This window comes from Necator americanus, chromosome X, assembly GCF_031761385.1.
Source record: "Necator americanus strain Aroian chromosome X, whole genome shotgun sequence".
NCBI lineage: Eukaryota > Metazoa > Nematoda > Chromadorea > Rhabditida > Ancylostomatidae > Necator > Necator americanus.
Genome location: NC_087376.1, coordinates 11,324,055 through 11,343,704, shown reverse-complemented (window position 1 = coordinate 11,343,704; position 19,650 = coordinate 11,324,055). Strand labels below are relative to the sequence as shown.

Genomic DNA, 19,650 nt, shown 5'->3' with positions numbered 1-19,650 from the left:
CTCATCACGAAAAATGCTTGGAATTCGATTGTTTTTCTGGCTATCTTCGATTATTAGAGTTCAAGAAAATGGAACTTAAGAGTTTGTCATCCTTGTCCTTTAAAATTACCAACTTTTAGGAGCCAGTAAAATCACTTCCGGACTCATCTCATTCCATTTCCCTTTCTGGCGTCTGCGCGCTATGACGTAGTGGGAACCGTCCTACTCCTACCTCACTATTTCAAGTAATTAAGTTCAGGATCTCACCTAAAAGACGACTAAAAAAGAAGCAGAGGCGGAAGATTAGTGTACCTTTATTCTAGGTAGTTCTTTTCCGCAACAACATAAAAACCGGAGCATTGGAAACTTTGTAGTTTTATAAAAAAAAGAACAAGGACACCCGTGAAACGAAGCAGCAAACATTATCCATGTAGAAAAATCACCAAAGAAAAAAAGTACTCTTCGCGCTAAAGCTGAAAAATAGAAAAAAAAATTTAAAAATAAAGATGGAGGGCAAGGATCTAATACATTGCGACGATTAAACAAATAACGAACTTTCACGCTCTCATCTAAATCTCTATTTTCGCGTTTAACAGGAAATCTTAAACAGGGTATGCTGAAATGGTCGTCACAAAAGATAATAGCTACAAAAGAATCATAAACCACGATTTCTAAGCATTTTGAGTTCTGCAGGAAAAAGGTACTCCACATGAAATACTTCAGAAGAAATAGTTCGAAAGATACTGAGAAGAATGATACGTTTGTGATTTGCGGATGCACTAGAAAAATCTTTCAATCTATATGAATAACCTAGGAGCTAATCATTTCTACTGTTTTTAAACTATTTTATAAACAAAGATCTAATCACTTTAACAGATTTGTAGAATTGGAAGTGAAAATGCTCATAGACTATCCCCTAATGTATAACTAGAAGTAACCTGTCCTATCAAGTGTTTCACATGTCTTGTTCGAACTGTTGGCAGGGGTTCAATTGTAGAAATCTTGCCTGCCAGACAGGTGGCTCGGATTCAGCTATCCGCCGATGGAACCTGTTTCATCATTGTGGAGTATTTTGGTGACACACAAACAAACACACGGACTATGTGCGTTATTATATCATCAGTCTAAACATCTGGCTAGAGCCTGACTTCAGACTTCTTGAGGTTCTCGCTTCACTCGCCTTCGCTGGTCAGCAAAAACTAAAAGTAGTGGTACTTTGTGCAAATTTTTGCCACAGAATTGAGTTTTTTCCTCGCTAGATTTTTCCGTTCTTTTTCGGAGAAATTTGGGCATTAATGAAAGATTCAACACTTTTTTCCAATGGCGGTCATTGCTTTACTTGGTGAATATAAAAACGTGATTTTACACCTATATTCCCAATCAATCAGATGGCTGATTGACCGGAGGAATATATTAGACTGGAAAGAAAGTCTTTTCACCCATTTTTTGAAATTTCCAGAACTTTCCATTTTTGAGCGGAACCCATGTTGCACCAGGCTATAGTTGTAGAACATTCTTGAAGATTCTCCACAATAGACAATATATGTTGCCGGGAGGCCTTACTTAACTTTAATCACAATGTCAATTACGCAAGAGCAACTTCGAGCCGTCATCTTCTATGAATGGCGTGGCGGCAGTGGAACAACGGCAGCAGCTTGCAACATCACCAGCAGATTGGGCGAGGGCACCACTACGATCAGGACTGTCAAGCGCTGGTTCGCTCGCTTCGCAAGCGGAAATACCGACTTCGAAGACAAATCCGGGTCGGGACATCCCCATACTGTCGAAGACCCTACCATTCTTGGGTGTAAGCATTCAACAGTCGTCAGTCGCCTCCAGACCCTCGGATACAAGAAAGTGCTGGATCCCTCACACCTTGACGGATGGCACCCGGTTCACCCGGGTATTTATCTATCAATCTCTCCTTCTTCGCCCGCATCGAAAGGAGTTTCTTCATGATCTTATTACCGGAGATGAGAGTTGGGTCCTCTGCGACTCTAACGCGCACAGTGCCGCGTGACTCCCTGTGGAGAAGACTCGCCGACACAGACTAAATCGGACTTCCACCCCAAGAAGTGTCTCGTTTGTTGCTTCTGAGATTCGAGGGAACGCTGTTTTATGAGGTGCTCCTACAAGGCCACATTGTCACCGGTTCCATATACGCTAGTTAGCTCCAGAAGCTCGCATTGGCAGTTGCCGAGACGGGCTTCGGTGCATCTCCTCACCACTAACGCTAGGCCCCATGTAGCTAAGGAGACCCATGAAAAACAGGAGTTAGGCTGGGACACAGTGCCCCATTCCCCCTATTCTCCCGACCTTGCACCTTCAGACTACCACTTATTCCAACCCCTCAAGGCTTTTTAGCTAAGAAAATCTTCACCAAGTTTGAAGAAGTCGAACGGGAGGTCAGCGACTTCTTCGACTCCCATTCTCACCAGTTCTGGTAGAAAGGGATCGCTGACCTGTCCATTAGGTGGGACAATTGGGATTGTAATTAATAATGTTGATTATATTGCTGATTAATTTCTATTGTAAGCTGGGTAAAAAAATAAAGCAGAAAAAGTGACAAATGGTGAGAAGACTTTCTGTCCAGCCTAATAGGTGTAAAACATACAGCGGTGAAGGTTCGGATAACCGCGTTAGGTCGTAACACCCGCCCGCCGAATAAATCAAAGTAAGTCATAGAAGCTACGGATCTCTCTCACTAGAAGGACCCCAGCCAGTTTGTGACGAAGCTACGTGGTGCGTCCCTGAGAGGCAGATAAGGGGCTAATCGCGAACCAAAAGCGACCTTGTACTTGCCCTGAGACGCAGGTGGATCAAAGGATGGACTCCCTGTTTCTGCTGTGCCAAGACTCACTCACAAAAAATCCTTGTAAGCCACACATCGGTCCGTCCAAAAGCCTGCATTCAAATGACTGGGAGGTGCAAGGGAGGCGGTTTGGAGTCGCCTCCAACAAATAAGCTCCACCTATCTACTCCTTGAGGACGCAACGTTCCCCCAAAAACTCATGGGACTAGAGGCTTGCAACCTGCCCATGGGTTTTAAAATTTTACGCATGTTACTGTAATAAGAAAGAGTCTCCTGATACCGGAGGAAAGCCTGGTACGGTAGGGCCGGGAAAGACGGGGTTGCAGGAGTCATCTAGGCTATCGAAACGGAAAAGGACTGAGATGAATATCTCTACTTGTAACGCCCGTACGCTTGCATCAGATGCCGTCATAGAAGATCTGATGATGCGAGACAGGAAATTTAAGTATGATGTCATTGGAATGACCGAGATGAGACGTCGCCACTGAACTCCGTTATGATACTGGAGAAGTGTTCTTAGGAACGTGCGACAGTAGAGGAGTTGGTGGAGTTGGTGTACTCGTCAACACGGGTATGGCAAAGAACACCGACTCTTTTGAACGACTTGTTACCAAATCGGACGTCTGCGAATGAGAAGATGTGGTCTAACGCCAGTGAGAATGTGAGAATGCGGTGGTTCACTAACTCCGCTTGTCGGTGAGACTGGTCAGTTTTTTCCTGCTCGTAAGTTTTGCATAGTGTAGTTGAAACGATATGAAGGCCTGGGAAGGAGAGAGAAGAATTTTGAATGGTTATCCACAGTATCAAAGACCTCGAGCCCTTTTCAGGGCTTTGAGAAAGACGAGATTGTCGAAACGCCATGCCACATGCATTAACGCGATATCGGGGTTTGAACTCGAATGGGTAGCTCGCCCTTGACTAGCACTTGCTAGCGCCACGCGGGTGTTACCTCAAAGTTGGGTAATTAAACCTTTATATTTTTACGATATATTAACGACAAATAACGCGAGATTAAATGAAATGAGTGAACTAATTTAATGAAATAAACTAAGTGAGAAAAAATGATTCAAAGCGAAAATGAGAGAAAACAACGCGATGCATGAGCTAGACGCGTGTTCTCTTATATGCCTTCGACAGACAACATTTCCACAGATGTACGCGAGAGATAACAAGCGAATAACTGTAGAAATCAGTAAATCACATTTCTCACATTTCTATGCTCAAGAAACGATCAAAGTACAATATATAAAGCACATCGGATCAAAATAGATCACTAAAATATCGTTCCATTTTTGGGTCGATTTTATCGACACTCCGGCCTCTCCTGATGACTCATTCATGCGACGTCGACGGTCCCTCGCACTTTCTTCGCAGTCCTCCTTCGCGTTAACAAGGCGTTCACGCGCGAGGTGCCTTTTGTCAGGAACGTTGCACAACGACCGATGGTGACCACTATCTCTCAGTCAGCGAAAATGATGTCCTTGACGCGATAGAAGAAACTCGAGAGCACTCGAAATGGTTTTCCGATTACGAGCGGGATGTACAGGAACACATAGCAACCTGTTAGGACGAAATAGATGGTGACTGCGGTGATCATTATTGCTCCTACAGGCCAGCATTCCGGATTGAATACCACCGCAGCGCACACTGTGCAGTCGATGTTATCGCAAAAAGGTGCCGGAGGGCATATTGTCCTTATTGAGCCGTTCTCTTCAGACTTTCATTGGACCACATGTTCGTGAAAAATGATTTGTGGAGGAAAGCGAATGGTATCATTGATACTCGGTTTTTCCACCGTCTTACAGAAGTCTTCGGCGCATATTTGGTATGGTAGCCTTTGTGGTGAGACCAATTCAACTCCTCCTGTGATGCAACGAATTTGCTGCTTACTTGAGTAGTCAAACTGAACTGGTAATGCTAGCGAGCTCGAAGATAAAACGAACATTGCCAACAGTGTATAAAGCATTAGTGGAACATTCTTAACTCTTCCCACGTGATGTTCGCTGTAGGTCACTCGTTGTCTCGGACGAAGGTTATACCGTGAAGAAGACGTTCCTTCAGGTTCTTTCATAGTACTACCTTCATTTGTTGTGGTGTTGTCTGACAGCTGCTTAACGACCTGGTTTGGTGTTGCTTCACTTCGTTCGCAGAGCTGGAATCATCGTCCTTGTGTTCTTTTGTATGATCGTCTTCAAGTTCCAGGGGAACGAGTAGATTTATAGGTCGTCGTATCTTGCGATGGGAGGACAGTATAACTACTGCCTCTCTAACTGTGCCGTCCGTAGTTTCCTTTAACTCGACAATCCGACCCATCTTCCAAGACTGTCGCGGTTGAAGGTTGTCGCATATCAGCACCAGCTTTCCTTTTTCGGGATGGTAGCTGCTTCCTCGCTGTTTTCCGACCTCACTTCGGTGTTTTTCACGCAGAGATGTTAGATACTGGGTCTGCCAAATATTCCAGAACTTCTCTGGTATTTCACACGAAGTTTTCAATGCACGGATAACGTGCATTTTTGATTGAAGAGCGACGCGTTCATCCGCTGGAAGGTATGTAAGATCTTCACCGTCTCCTTCTGCTGAGTTTAGTGGAAACGGAATTTCGAACTCGTCCTGCAAGAAATCAATTGGACGTAGTATTTGGTCTGCATTTGGTCCAGAGTCCACGTAGAGAAGCGGTCTCGTATTCAGCATTGCTTCTATTTTGATCACTACAGTAGATAGTTCCTCATAGGAAGGTGTTTTCTTTCGGAGCGTCTTATAAAGTGCTAACTTTACGGATCTTATGAGACGTTCGTACACTCCTCCCTGCCATGGAGCATGGGGGGTAATGTACCTCCACTCGATTTCTCTTTCGCAGATCATTCTTGAAATCGTTGGATCACTGCGTATGTTTCTTCTGCAGTCTTTCAGTACAGTTTTACCTAGCGTAAATGTTGGAGAGTTGTCGCTGGTTATAGATACCGGTACACCTCGTCGTGCAAAGAATCGACGTAAAACGTGCAAAAATGCTGTCGTAGAAAGATCTCTAGCGATGTCCAAATGAATAAGTCTTGTGACCATGCAGGTAATGATGCAGCCATAACATTTTCCTGTTGTATCCGATGTAAGGCTGATGGTGAGTGGTCCAAAATAATCGAGACCTACATGAGCAAATGGACGTGATCGCTGTATTCGACGCGAAGGCAGGACCGGTTGTTCCGGATACTTGAAAGGAAGATTGTTGAATTTCTGACATGCTACGCAACGACGAATCACACTCGTTACTTGTGATCGTAGTTTTGGAATCCAATAACTCGGATGTCCCTTGGTATGGCAGTCCTCAATGATCAGCTGGGATAACCGGGACTTCTGTAGGACGAACATCGGGCATATCACTGAAGGTTGCAAGGCACTATATCTCATTCGTCCATAGCAGCGCAGAATACCATCATTATCTTCGCGAAGATTGAGGTGATGAAGCGACTTCATAATTTGCGGATTGAGACATGAGAGTTGATGCTGTTTTACCAGTATCTTACTCGCAGTGGCCATCTCAGTACCACTAATTGAGTTGGAGTCGATGTTGTAATCAATGCGCAACAATCGTGAGAGCTTCATACGAGAGATTCTTGTGGCATTCACTCGTTGGGCAAGAACTCGAATGAGGCGACAAACGTAAGCAACTATTCTTCTCACTACTGACATGTTTCTGATCAGCCTCCTATGGAATAAATCCTTGTTCCAACTAGGAGCAAGTGAAGTGGCTTGCTAACGGAGGAGGTACTTATAGTGATGGGATCCAAATCATCTCCTATCGCTTTTTCAATAGTAACCGCCTTGTATGTCTTGTCCCAGGTTTCTGATGAGTTTCCTAGTAAAGATAGTCCATTCCACCAGAAATGGTTTGACAATGATTGCTTGTCGAGTCCTCTGGTTGCACAGTCAGCAGGGTTCCATTCTGACGAAATATGACCGAATTGTACTTGGTATCCTGACTTCTCGAGAGAAGTCATGATTTTCCTAACTTCCGTGACACGATTTTTCACGAAGGGTCCGACGTCATGTCGTGGGGTAGACTTGATCCAGTTTAACGCGATTTCGGATTCCGACAGAATCAGTACGCGAGATATCGTCACAGTCGAAGAGAGCTGTGATATGACTGAGTTAGTCAGACGCATACCTAACGTCATCGCATTGAGCTCAAGCTTCGGCACCGTCACCTTTGAATCTAGCGGAGGCAGTCTTCCTTTAGCCATCAGCAAGTTCACAGCGTTGTCCGAGCGCAGGTATACACATGCTGCCATTGCGTCAGAACTAGCATCCGCAAAAGTGATCAGCATTGCTGTGGAGAACTTTCGTGCAAGGAATCTCGGCATAGATTTTTTGAACCCATTTATTTCAGCGCAGATTTTTTCCCACTCTATCTGCTGGGGCTCCGGTAAACGGTCGTCCCACTCGAGCTGAGCTTTCCATAATGATTGAAGGAATAGCTTTGCTCTATGCAGAAAAGGGAGCATCCACCCCATGGGATCATATATCGACGCAATTGAACTCGCGACTTTCCTCTTCGCCACCTGTTCCTGAGCAGAGATTACACACGAAACTTGTATTTCGTCACCTGTAGAACCCCATTTAATCCCTAGAACTTTCGGTTAATTCAGCTGACTTATCGTGACTCGCTATTGCAGACATGAGGTCCTGTTCATTTGAGACGAACTCTCGAATGTTCATGTTGGGAGCGTTAAACATCTCTTTAGTACACGAATACACTTTGACGGCATCTTCTACCGTATCAGCTGTTAGAAGAAGGTTATCGACATAGAGGTTTTCTTTGATTTCTTTGACTAGGATGCTGTCGTTCTCGTATTGGTCAAGGTTGTAGTGTGTTGTCGCTGCCAGAAGAAAAGGTGAAGAAAGCAGCCCAAACGTTACTCGAGTAAATCTAAGAATGAGAATGTTTTCTTGATCAGGTGGAGACTTGTGATCCCGAAGCCAAAGACAGCGAGTTGCATCTCGGTCTCTTTCCTGGAGCCGAACTTGCAGGAAGGCTTTTTCGACATCCGATATGATGGCAACTTTCCCGATTCTGAAGCGTAACATTAGACCATACAACTGTGGCAGGATTACTGGACCCCTGTGAAGAGCGTCGTTCAAAGAGGGGCAATCTCTGTGGTGAGCTGACGCGTCAAAGACAATTCTTAACTTTGTTGTTGCTTTGTAAGGAGTAAGAACTGCCTGTGGAATGTAGTGGATGTGGTCACCAAAGGTTTTCCCTTCATCCTCGACTTCTTCAACGATATTCTGATGTAACTGCTCCTGGAATACTCCATTGTATTGTTCTAGCAGGTTTTCATCTTTTTGAAGAGAGTTCCACACGCTGACTAGTCTCCTATACGCGATAGCCTTGTTATCCGGTAAAGAGGTTGATAATTCCTTTCACGGAAGACGGACGTAATATGCATCGTCTCTTCTCTCCACAGTTTGTCTGAAATTGTCCCATACGCGTTTGTCTATCACCGATTGCACACTCTTCTCAGATTCAGTGAACTTTTCTGTTCCAGCTGCTTCTAGTGACCAATATCGTGCCCACAACTCTTTTTCGTCCACAATGTCGGAGGAAGCATTCGTGGATATAACGTTTACTCGTGCGTCTAGCGACCAACATTCAGTCCATCCCTGTACTTTCCTGTTTTGGTGACAAACCTGGACAGTATTGAGTGCCGATTGTAAATGGCAAGTGAGTAAATGTCCCAAACGCGTAGGAAGTAAATGAAGACCTAGTGGCAAAGTCAACTGAGATTGGTCTACGCGAATCAGAGACCAAAGTTGATCGCAGCCTAATAATATCAAAGGCTTGATGCGCAGTTGACGTTCATTGAGTCTTATAGGAAGATTCATCCTCCTGATGTATTCCAAGTCTTCCTTCAACACTGGTGGAGGTACCAATGATTTCGTCAATATTCTATGCGTAAGCAATTGAAGAGAAATCGGATTCCCTTCTTTGTCCCATGTTTCCAGCGGTACCTTTCGGCAGAGTTCTTCTTGAATTTGCTCTGAGCCGAAGGTGGGTAACCGCAATGTAGTCTCCTCTAGCGTGGGCAGACCTAGCTCTTCCGCGAGTGAATTATCTATAAAGGAGAGCTCTGCTCCTGTATCAAGTAAAACCGCAACCTCCTTAAGTTTCTTAGACATGGGATCCATTACGGTCAACTCTCCCGTCGGTAGGAATGTTCCAACGTTGTCTTGATATTTCTGTGCAGACTGAAGTTCACAAATCGTAGTATCCTGGTCGTCTTGAGGAGCGCTAAGATGGTTGATGTTGGTGGTAGCTTTGACCTTCTGTAGATCTTTTGACGCGCTAGTTTTCTTTGCTGGGGAAGTTGAAGTTGGTCCCTGCTTAGCAAAAGATTGCTCATCCTGCGACGTTTTGAAGCAACATGATGTGCGAAACACATCCTTTTCTTACAAAGAGACGTTGCATGCTGTGGAGATGCGCAGATAAGGCAAAGCTTATGTTCTCGGAGATATTGAGAACGTTGCTGCGGAGTCTTATACTTCGTGCTCGCGGATGACTTATGAGATTTGTTGCAGTACATGCACCCACTGAAGAATTGCAACTTTTGCTTTTTCTCTACTCGTGGAGATGTTTGGCTTTGCTCCGTTTTTTTTAAAGTGCTACCATTTCCTCACTCGAAATGACATCTTCCAAAAATTTCAGAAGTGTGTCCATTGAGAAGGAAGCATCTGGAGTCATCGCATGTTTTTTCTCCAAAACTTTGCGTTGAAGTTGCTCTGGGAACTTTGACAGTACTTGCTTCTGGAGCCACTGACTGCCGACATGTTCACCTTTTTGACGCAACTGGGATACAATCACTTGCAATTCCTCGAAAAGGGTTCTCTGATCTCTAAGCGAAGTCGAACGCAAACTCATTCGATCGATTCTGTCGATAAGTCGGTTGACAAGCTCTTCAGAATTTCCATATTTGGCTTTCAAAAATTTGAGCGCCTTTTCATAGTTTTCTAGGCTTACTTGAAACTTGTTAACTACAGCGTGCGCATCCCCTTTAAGCGCATTTAACAAGCAGTTGAACTTGAACAACCCAGACAGAGGCTGAGAATGAATGTTAGCATCGAATAGAGACCAAAAATTATCCCACTCCCATATGTTACCGCTGAACGTGGGTACTGGTAAAGTGGGGAGCTCGAGCTTTCTTGTCCTTAACTCGGCGTCTGACGCGGACTCGAATGAACTATTTGCGGGCCCGCGTGCGTTTCCAATACTACAGGACAAAAAGGAACGCGAACAAGCTTCTATTAGAACGAGATAATCAAGTGCAGATGAAAGAACCTCTTCTACTCTTGTAGCATACTCGTCATAATCGTCATAGTCTTCTTTAGACGGGTTCTTTAGAGAATGTAGCATGGAAGCGTATTCTCTCAAAAGTTGCGTAATTCCAGAAGTGCAGGCTTCTATCGCGCCTATCGCTTCTTCTAGACGTCTGCGGCAGTCTTTGTTGTACGCGAGCGATGAGTCATCTTCGCTAGCGGTCAGAGATTCGAGATTTTCCTCTTTAAAACGCATAAGAACTGTCTCAAGTTTTCTCGTGAAATGAGTCAGTAAGCGTTTATGTGAAGAAAGTTGTGCGGACATTATGAAGTAAGTTTCCAAGCGCGAACTCGAAAATATCTGCGAGCAAGAAGATGTGACTGATGAAGTGAGGAGAACGCGACCTTGGGGTGAATTTTTGATGTGCAACTCAAAATGTCCGTCGCTGAGGAACACAACAGAGAGCACAGCAAATCTCAAAGCAAGCAAATCTTCAATACTCGAAAAAATGCTCACGGAACTGACCTGAATCCGTCAATGGCTGGACCCACCATAACGCGATATCGGGGTTTGAACTCGAATGGGTAGCTCGCCCTTGACTAGCACTTGCTAGCGCCACGCGGGCGTTACCTCAAAATTGGGTAATTAAACCTTTATATTTTTACGATATATTAACGACAAATAACGCGAGATTAAATGAAATGAGTGAACTAATTTAATGAAATAAACTAAGTGAGAAAAAATGATTCAAAGCGAAAATGAGAGAAAACAACGCGATGCATGAGCTAGACGCGTGTTCTCTTAAATGCCTTCGACAGACAACATTTCCACAGATGTACGCGAGAGATAACAAGCGAATAACTGTAGAAATCAGTAAATCACATTTCTCACATTTCTATGCTCAAGAAACGATCAAAGTACAATACATAAAGCACATCGGATCAAAATAGATCACTAAAATATCGTTCCATTTTTGGGTCGACATGCATAGTGTAACTGATAGCTCGCTCGCAAAATAAGAAATTATAACTTCAGTATGAATTGCTGAGGTTTCAAGAAGGGAGGAATTTGAGATTGACACACTGAATTAATGTCATGCCGAGATTTACTTGAAGTCCGACATGAAGACTGTTCACAGGTGATTTTGATGCTTGTCATTAGCAGTGATTGGCCAGGTGTTTAACCAACCTATGCAAATTGTGCCAGGTTCGGGACTCTTTCTAGCTACACTAAAAGTTCACCTTGAGAATAAACCCAAAAAGACGTGTGTATAAGTTATTATTAAAGTGCAAAGAAGAGTAGTGTAAACAACAGTATAGTGTATCGATGCCCAAGATAGATCGACTACACCCCAAAATATTACGCCAGGTTACCAGAATGGAAATGCTACAAATGTAGAGAACAGCTCGTTGCAACAAGTGGGAGTGTGGAAATCATGTACACATATAAGTTGAAAACATGAGGACGTTTCCAACGTTGACGTTCAACTCTTCAGGAACAAAATTTCTACGAAATTGTAAGTGATGTAAGTAATGCGCTCCATCAAGTTAGTCGACATCGTAATGTTCCATTTTAGGGGCGGAGCTCTCCAACACCGGACGCGGAGCAACCTCGCAGCTGGGTTCATAAGAGCCCACGCCTGGAGCACACTAGAAAGAATTTAGTCAAACACGAACTCGAACACCCGCAAGAGCAAGGACGTATGGAGACGACGACGACCACGATGCAAGTCGGTGCCTCTCGAGGATGCTCTCGATGGCGGCGACGCTCAGATCAGCTATCGGAGGTAGGATCTATTCTTTGCGTGGGTTGAGAGCTGCTTCCACTGCGCAAATGGAATTCTTTCAATTCTTCCATTTACCAAATGGAAGAAAAAAACAGCTGAACTACAAAGAATACATTATCTATGCATTTTACCCTCTTTCCTACTATGCACATTGAATTTGATTCCTTGAAAACGGATAGTTAAGTGTTCAATTCATGCCATGACCAGAGTTTCTGCAAAATAGATAAAACAAATGAGAACTTCATCTTACTCGTCACTCCACACTAGCATATTTATGATGTATAGCATATTTATAGAAGATTCTGCGTTACCATATGCAACCTTTTACAGCCTGATTGAAACACATAAGCTTTCAAGTGACGACCTACGCTCAATATCAGCGGAGACATATAAAATAAGGCCAACAATAGGTTGTGTAGGATTACCAACAGACCGTATCTCTTGGTTTCTAAATAGAATTGTGAGTCAGCTACTACCAAAAGTGTCTTCTCATCTACCAAACAGTTCACAAATCCTTGAACGTCTTAAAAATGCCATATTCGAACAGAATTGTGTCATGGAGTCATTTGACGTGACGTCTTTGTACACAAACGTTCAGAACAAACAGGCGTCACAAGCGTTATCTGAAATGCTATATAGACATGGCCGTAGTCTAGAAACCTTTGGTCTAAATATGCAACGCATAATGATCCTGATCAACGAATGCCTCCAGTGCAATATTTTTAAATGGTCAGGAAAATATTTGTCTCAAATAAGAGGACTTGCTATGGGCCAAAGGCTTGCTCCAGTTCTTGCCGTTTGCTTTATTAGCAGAATAGATAAATAGAACCAGTGATAGAACGTCTTCCTCAGATGTACTGCCGTTATATCTATAATTGCTTCATTATATCAACGCAATCCGAAATGGACGAATGCTTTAGAATTCTGAATGAACGATCGCAGTACATAAAACTCACTCGAGAACAACCAAAAAGATGGTTGTCTGCCTTATTTGAATGCTCAAATAATTTGCACAATGGCATTGCAAGTGTGAAATGGTATCGCAAGGAAAGCTCGAAAACCATACTGATAAACGCAAAGTCAGCCCATCCTAATGGCATGAAAAAGGCAATTATCCGAAATATAGTCAAAACAGCAACAGCAATGTGCACAGAGGATAGAGAACGGGAGGAACTAAAACTAGCCACAAGCATAGCTAGTTCAAACGTGTACTCGAGATTGAAATCTAACACCCTTTTCTCGACCTACGAACAACATAGTGAGGATCCCACGTGAAGGTAGAATTCCTTTGCGCATCCCCTTCGTCTCTGACACCTTAACTGCTGCTATACACCGGACTCTTTTGCGAGCAGAGCTGCAAGATCATGTTGGGTTGGTGAACATCCCGAACGACAGCATCGAGCGACAGTTAGTTCGCAATAGATTCTACGATAGGCAATGCGTGTCAGAATGTTGCGTGGTTTGTCCATTCGGTAAGACCGGTGATTGCACGAACATCGGAGTTATTTACCAAATAGAATGCCTAACGTGCAACGCCATTTATATTGGAGAAACTGGAAGGATGCTGAACGTGCGTATCAAGGAACATTTGGCTGGTAAAAGGCGAGGGAGTTCGACGACACCGTTAGGGCGTCACAAAAATGATAAGTATGATGGAAATGAGTTTGAAGTAAAATGTACGATATTAACGCACGAGAAAGAAATATCTGCCAAGAGGCATTGGAAGCATTCCGGATTTCCATCAGGAATCCGTCCGTGAATAACAAAACAGAGCGCTTATCAATTACCAATGACTTCTTGCCGTTCGTAACTCTCTGTGAGCTATAAGATTGCCCCATATGCAGTTCCTTAACGTTATCCAGACACCAGTACTTAAAAATACTGCACAGTGCGTAGATCTCATTCGCCTTGGTGACAATCTTTAAGAACGCGGTGGTTTACCAACCTCGGTGAAACTGGTCAGTTGTTTTCCTTTTAAGGTCTTGCGTGGTGTACTTGGAACAATATCGAGGGTTGGAGAGGAGAGAGGAGGAGTTTGATGGGATATGCATGGTATGAAAGACCTCGAACCACTTTCAAGCCCTTGAAAAAGACGAGTTTGTCGAAACGTCAGGCCAATAAAAAAAAGTTTCACCTAAATCTCGTTGGCATAACAAGAAAACATAAATACACTATCAAATGCCGAGGTTTCAAGAAGAGAGGACTTGGAGAACCCTTACAAATTTTCTTTTCGCTTAAAGTCCTCAAACGAACATTATCGATCGTTTATTCAGAGCACATCGAGCAACTATTTGCTCAGTAACAGAGAATTTTTGGAGGCATCATCAATTCCTCCCTCCACAACGGTATACCGCCTCATGATAGCCTGGAGGTGATTCTGGGCGTCGGTTCATGAAGAACGTCTACTGCGAGGATGAAGGAGTACAACTTAAAAGATACCAGATCGTGATAACTTTGTCATACATCTACTTTGGACGCTCTACGAGTATGAAAGACTTGAAGGGAGAACTGAACATAAAGATGAGAGCAGCGTCGGCAGCATTCGCACTCGTCAGGGGAGCTACGGGGCAACTGACGGATCAAGCTCTCCGGGCCCACCTGTTCGACTCAACAGTTCTTCCAGAGCTCTGTTACGCAGCGGAGACGTGGGCGGACACCGCCGCTAAGTCCAGAAAGCTACTTACTATCCACAGAGCCCTTAAAATATGTCTTCTAAAGTCTCCGGCGCACACAACATCAAGCCCATCTTCGTAGCTCCGACTTAAGAGAACTGTCCCGTCTCCGCGAAGCAGGGGAATATATCGAAAGCAAAGCATGGATGGGCCGGTCACATTATGAGAAAAATCAATGACAGATGAACTAAAAAAATTAGAGTGGGTCCCAAGAGATGTTAAATGCCCTCGAGAGAGACCGCCAACGAGATGAGGTGATGTTTTTGCTGAACGGATGGACCAGCTAGATACGGCTCAAGCCCCTCGTCAACGTCACAAAACTGCAGAATCAGACTGATTACCTCAACTGATTTGTGCGAAACTACTTGCTTCGTACTCGACTACGCGTCCAACTTAGCATTTATAAATGCGTGACCTGAAAGTTCGACTTAGGTCAAGCTTAGTCGACGGCGCAACTGACCGCCAACTAGTTGAACTCACTTCACAGAGGGTTTACTATGGAACAGAGTTTAATCTCTAATGCATCTATTCACATGTTGTCGTGTCAAAACGACATGAAACACGGTGCATTTGCGTACGCGTTCGAAACGGCGCGATGGAGGCAGCTGTTGGAACCGAGGTGGGACCATCGCAAACACTCCCACCAGCGATGGGCGGTGCCAGCAGGGTCTCCTAATCGCTACGCTTCATAGCACTGCCTCGAGAGAAGCCGCGTACGCAACTGCACAGTGCTTCATGTCGTTTTGACCCCACTATATCTCTTTTTGACTGTTTACGCAACTGGCATTCTGCATTGAATAATCAAAGTTCTGCAGATGTAATTTATTCTAATTTCTCCATTGTTTGTGGCACTTTTATCCACTATAATGTATATCCTATTTCACAATATCCTGTTCAAGTTAAAGGAGACAGATCTTGACGATCAGTCGTTTTCGTGGTTCTCATACTACTTATCGGATAGATTATCATTTGTTAAGGTCAAATATACCTATTCAAACACTTACCTTTCTGTAACTGGCGCTGCTCAACATGGAGTTGTGTCCTCACTCCTATTTTTGATGTCTTCTAAACTGGAAGTCAATCAACAAAGGTTCATTTTTATCTAACCGATAAATCAACTGCATTCTTTCAGTAACTAAGTGAACCAAAGGTTAGTCATTTTTCCATTTCTGGCTTTTTTTTGTCTGTCTCCTTATGATGAACTTTCTCCAGCTCAGTCATAACAAGAGAATGCCATGAAAATTGAATTCCTAGACGAGTATATAAACCCTCTGTAAATGTTCACAAATGGTCTTGGCCTACGAATAAATCTTCAAGCAAGGACGCAACGACGAAATCAGTTTAGTACTGATGTTATCAAACTATGTAAGTTATGATGATACCAATTCTTTGCTCATTTGTGCTGCCTTAGCCGATTCAGTAACATAATTCCATAAAGTGAAACATCTTATATCATTATCATCGATAAGTACGAGATATCACCAATAAAAGCTTTGTTTTAAAAGCTATACTTCCTCTATCTAGCATACTTAGATACTTAGATACTTAGATGGCCCGTCTTCACTCGACGTGCGGGCCCCAGCATCTCTTCCACTCGTTTCGTTCCCTCGCCATTGTCATCCAAGATGTTCTCAAGCTTCGTGAGTGACGTTGACGAGGTCCTTGAGCCGTATCCAGCTGAGCTCTCAGCTGGTCCATCCGTGCAGCGAATACGTCACTCCATCTCGTTGGCGGTCTCCCTCGGGGGCGTTTAGCGTCCCTTGGGATCCACTCTAGCGTTCTTTTAGTCCATCTATCGTCGATTCTTCTCATGATGTGACCGGCCCATCTATGCTTTGCTTTCGATACATATTCCGCTGGGTCGCGAAGACGGGACATTCCTCTTAAGTCGGAGCTGCGAAGACCGGTTAGGTGTTATGTGTGCCGGTTAAACTTCAGAAGGCATCTCTCAAGGGCTCTGTGGGTAGCAAGTAGCTTCCTAGACGTGGCAGCGGCGTCTGCCCACGTCTCCGCTGCGTAACAGAGCGCTGGAAGAACTGTCGAGTCAAGCAGATGGGCACGAAGATCATGGTCCGTCAGTTGGTCCATAGTTCCCTGACGGGTGCAAGTGCTGCCCATGCTGCTCTCATCCTTCTATTCAGTTCTTTCTTCTAATCGTTTTCCATGTTCATAGAACGTCCGAGGTATACGTATGACGAAGTTTCCACGATTTGGGAGCCTTCAAGTTGTACTCCTATGTCCTTGCAGTAGGCGTTCTTCATGAACTGTGTCTTCTTTCTTTCTTGTCTTTTATTCGTAGTCCTATTCTCTTCCCTGCTTCGTTCAATTCGTTGAGCATCGTTTCTGCTTCATTGGTACTGCTCGAAAAGAGAACGATGTCGTCCGCGAAACGAAGGTTCGAGAGAAATCTTCCATCAACACGTATGCCCCTTTCTTCCCAGGATAGTGATTTCATTATCCATTGCAATGCAGCCGTGAACAGCTTCGGCGATATAGTATCGCCTTGTCGTACCCCCTTTCCAATGGGTATGGTGAGAGGGCGGTGGAAAAGCTGTATCCTAGTCGTGCATCGTTCGTAGCAATTGGCTAATGTCCTCACATACGACGCGTCCACACCTTGATCGACCAGCGCTGACAGTATTGCATTCGTTTCTACGCTGTCAAAGGCTTTCTCATAGTCGACGAAGGTTAGAACAAGGGGCAGGCGGTATTCCCGGCAAACCTTTATGACCCTCGACACGGTCTGGATGTGGTCCAAGCAGCTGAACCCTTGGCGGAATCCAGCTTGTTCTTGAGGCTGGCCTTCATCCAGCGTCTTAGATATGCGTGTGAGGATGATCTTGGTGAATACTTTGTATAACACGCTCAGCAAGCATATCGGACGGTAGTTCCGAAGGTCCTCTCGGTCACCTTTCTTATGGATAAGAACGGTTCGCGAGGTCTTCCACTGGTCTGGGATCCTTTCTTTCTGAAGATAGGATGTCATGTGCGCTGCTAAGATTACATGAAGCGGATGGCCACCAGCCCGAAGAAAGTCTGCTGATATAAAATCAGGTCCGGGGGCTGTGCCAGGTTTCATGCTCTTGATAGCGATTCGTACTTCCGAAGGGAGAATCCGTGGTGGAGCATCGCCAGTGGGGATGATTGGGCTTGACACAGGAGTTGATAAACGGAAAAGGTTCGAATAGATTCCGTAATGATTTCCATCTCACGACGAGAAGACGTGCAAGTCCCGTCTTCGCTCAGCAAGGTTGCTAGCGGAATATTATATTCGCGGAGGTCCCTGCGGCACTTCTTTAGACTCGTTCTTCTTTGTGCTGCTTCTAGAATCTTCTTCTGCCTGTACTTCAAAAAATCCTCCTGCAACGCTTTTCTGCAGCTAGTGTTTGCTACTAACCGCTCAATGTGCGATGCATTCGGATCAAGCCTCAAAGCCCTTCTTCTTCCTAACAATTCCTTGGTGGTCTTCGAAATTCGATCCAAGTTTGTCGTGCGCGACTTCGAGGCACGTTCAGCACAGGCTCGTAATCCTCTGAGCAGCATCTCGTAGTCCACGTTTGGGTCCTCCTCGATGTGCCAGTCACCTTGGGACAGGGAGTCCTCGAGTACGCAATCGCCGTAGACGACTTCTTTTCTCCTTCGTTGCCGATAGCAGATGTTCTTTTCCATCGTGTGGCTAAGTCGTATTTTCGCACGAAGGAGACGGTGACCAGGACCATTACAAAAGGATGGTACTACTGAGACGTCAAGTAGACACCACCTCCGGTTGGTGAGTATGTGGTCGATTTCCGCACGAGTCGCGCCATTGGGCGATTCCCATGTCCACCGACGATGATCTTTTTTCATGAAAAGAGAGTTCCCATGAAAGAGGTGAGCGGCGGACAACAGCCCCGCGAGACGATTGCCATTTTCATTCCGGTCCCCTAGTCCAAATCTTCCAATCCTGTATTCCTCTTCTGTGGCCTTTCCTAGTTTTGCGTTGAAGTCTCCGACAACGAATTTGTAAAAGGACTTCTCGTTGTGGACTACTTCCTCCAGCTCCTCGTAAAACGCGTCCAATTCGGAATCATCACCTGCTGATGTTGGTGAATAGCAGTTGATGATACTGATGGATTTTTGGCGCAGAGGGCGGAGGCGAAGAATGGCCAGACGAGGTGACAGGATCTCGTGAGAATCGACGAGATGGACGACAGATGGGTGCACAACGAAACCAACACCGCCTACATTTCGCGACGGAACCTTCTCTCCACGAATGACGAGTGTACCGTCATTCATCTGTCGTACGTCGCTCCTTCTGCACTTGGTCTCCTGCAGAGCAATCACGTGAAATTTGATACGCTCTGCAGCTCCGAGAAGGGCATGCAGGTCGGCGTCTGTGGAAACTGTTCTCGCGTTGTAAGTACACAGTCTGAGACAGTCTCCATGGCGAGTCGTGCGTGTGTCGCCTTGGTCCAGAATCAATGACGTCCTGAGCAACCTGAGATTTGATCGCCTCTCACCGGTCGCCATACCGTCCGACGTCTGAGACGGCAGGGCCCAGTGTGCAGGGTACTGAGGCAGTGAATATGCTGGAGTGGCAAAGAGACTTTTCCCCAAACTAAGCAGCCATGCCACGGCGAGCTTAGCTTTCACCACAGGTCGTCGCCCAACCTATATGGATCAGGGAACCACCTTGCGACATTTTGCCAAGACGGTGGTGAATCTTAGCAGTGGTTTACTCTTAGCTAGGCTTCCGATTCCGAGAAGTCGGAATTTCGGATGTGTCGAGCTCCTTCTCAGCTTGGGAGACCCTGCCGGAGGACGAACCTCCGCTGTGCATCGCAGTTCGACGCCCAGTGTCACCTCCACGCCACTATGAGGCGGTAAACCGTTGTGGAGGCTATCTAGCATAACGCATATTAATTCCTATTCCAGATTTTTCGAAATGTTCATACTAATTATCCCACAGTTTAATTACGTCCATTCAATTCCTATGTAGTCCTCACAAGTATTGCTTTCACACTTGGTCGTCCTTTAAAAAAGACATTATGAAGATCGAAACGATCCAGAAAAGTTCCCAAAGATTTTTTTCACCATGGAGCATATGTGTCTAAGC

At 44.8% G+C, this 19,650-nt stretch overlaps 7 protein-coding genes across 12 annotated transcripts; 2 read left to right on the top strand and 5 right to left on the bottom strand.

Annotated features, from left to right (window-relative positions):
• Positions 1-1,597: 1,597 nt before the first annotated feature.
• RB195_022369 (uncharacterized protein) lies at positions 1,598-3,709 on the top strand (the record flags this gene model as incomplete). Of its 2 annotated transcripts, XM_064209471.1 has the most annotated exons (3): positions 1,598-1,786; positions 3,312-3,452; positions 3,551-3,709. In XM_064209471.1, 3 exons carry the CDS (start codon positions 1,598-1,600, stop codon positions 3,707-3,709), a joined length of 489 nt encoding a protein of 162 aa, XP_064065352.1. The 2 variants fall into 2 exon arrangements, with proteins under 2 accessions (XP_064065352.1, XP_064065353.1); XM_064209472.1 differs by lacking the exons at positions 3,312-3,452; positions 3,551-3,709 and having other exon boundaries at positions 1,598-1,999.
• A 1,149-nt stretch (positions 3,710-4,858) lies between these two features.
• On the bottom strand, positions 4,859-6,475 carry RB195_022368 (uncharacterized protein; the record flags this gene model as incomplete). 2 transcript variants are annotated; one of them, XM_013446333.2, is made up of 1 exon in its annotated part: positions 4,859-6,475. In XM_013446333.2, the coding sequence occupies one exon, from the start codon at positions 6,473-6,475 to the stop codon at positions 4,859-4,861; it is 1,617 nt and encodes a 538-aa protein (XP_013301787.2). The 2 variants fall into 2 exon arrangements, with proteins under 2 accessions (XP_013301787.2, XP_064065351.1); XM_064209470.1 differs by having other exon boundaries at positions 4,859-6,388.
• An 8-nt stretch (positions 6,476-6,483) lies between these two features.
• RB195_022367 (uncharacterized protein) lies at positions 6,484-7,296 on the bottom strand (the record flags this gene model as incomplete). Of its 2 annotated transcripts, none has more annotated exons than XM_064209468.1 (1): positions 6,484-7,296. In XM_064209468.1, the coding sequence occupies one exon, from the start codon at positions 7,294-7,296 to the stop codon at positions 6,484-6,486; it is 813 nt and encodes a 270-aa protein (XP_064065349.1). The 2 variants fall into 2 exon arrangements, with proteins under 2 accessions (XP_064065349.1, XP_064065350.1); XM_064209469.1 differs by having other exon boundaries at positions 6,484-7,110.
• Positions 7,297-7,402: 106 nt separating this feature from the next.
• RB195_022365 (uncharacterized protein) lies at positions 7,403-16,433 on the bottom strand (the record flags this gene model as incomplete). Of its 3 annotated transcripts, XM_064209466.1 has the most annotated exons (6): positions 7,403-8,086; positions 8,288-9,187; positions 9,450-10,339; positions 10,623-10,727; positions 15,560-15,620; positions 16,125-16,433. In XM_064209466.1, the coding sequence occupies 6 exons, from the start codon at positions 16,431-16,433 to the stop codon at positions 7,403-7,405; spliced, it is 2,949 nt and encodes a 982-aa protein (XP_064065345.1). The 3 variants fall into 3 exon arrangements, with proteins under 3 accessions (XP_064065345.1, XP_064065348.1, XP_064065346.1); XM_064209465.1 differs by lacking the exons at positions 15,560-15,620; positions 16,125-16,433 and adding an exon at positions 9,237-9,373 and having other exon boundaries at positions 8,222-9,187; positions 9,461-10,572; positions 10,623-10,651; XM_064209464.1 differs by lacking the exons at positions 7,403-8,086; positions 8,288-9,187; positions 9,450-10,339; positions 10,623-10,727; positions 15,560-15,620 and having other exon boundaries at positions 16,116-16,433.
• On the top strand, positions 14,275-14,637 carry RB195_022366 (uncharacterized protein; the record flags this gene model as incomplete). The annotated part of the gene is made up of 1 exon (XM_064209467.1): positions 14,275-14,637. One exon carries the CDS (start codon positions 14,275-14,277, stop codon positions 14,635-14,637), a length of 363 nt encoding a protein of 120 aa, XP_064065347.1.
• A 36-nt stretch (positions 16,434-16,469) lies between the features above and the next one.
• Positions 16,470-16,673, bottom strand: RB195_022364 (uncharacterized protein; the record flags this gene model as incomplete). The annotated part of the gene is made up of 1 exon (XM_064209463.1): positions 16,470-16,673. The coding sequence occupies one exon, from the start codon at positions 16,671-16,673 to the stop codon at positions 16,470-16,472; it is 204 nt and encodes a 67-aa protein (XP_064065344.1).
• Positions 16,674-16,812: 139 nt separating this feature from the next.
• Positions 16,813-19,445, bottom strand: RB195_022363 (uncharacterized protein; the record flags this gene model as incomplete). Its single annotated transcript, XM_064209462.1, has 3 exons — positions 16,813-17,704; positions 17,953-19,205; positions 19,362-19,445. The coding sequence occupies 3 exons, from the start codon at positions 19,443-19,445 to the stop codon at positions 16,813-16,815; spliced, it is 2,229 nt and encodes a 742-aa protein (XP_064065343.1).
• Positions 19,446-19,650: the final 205 nt, after the last annotated feature.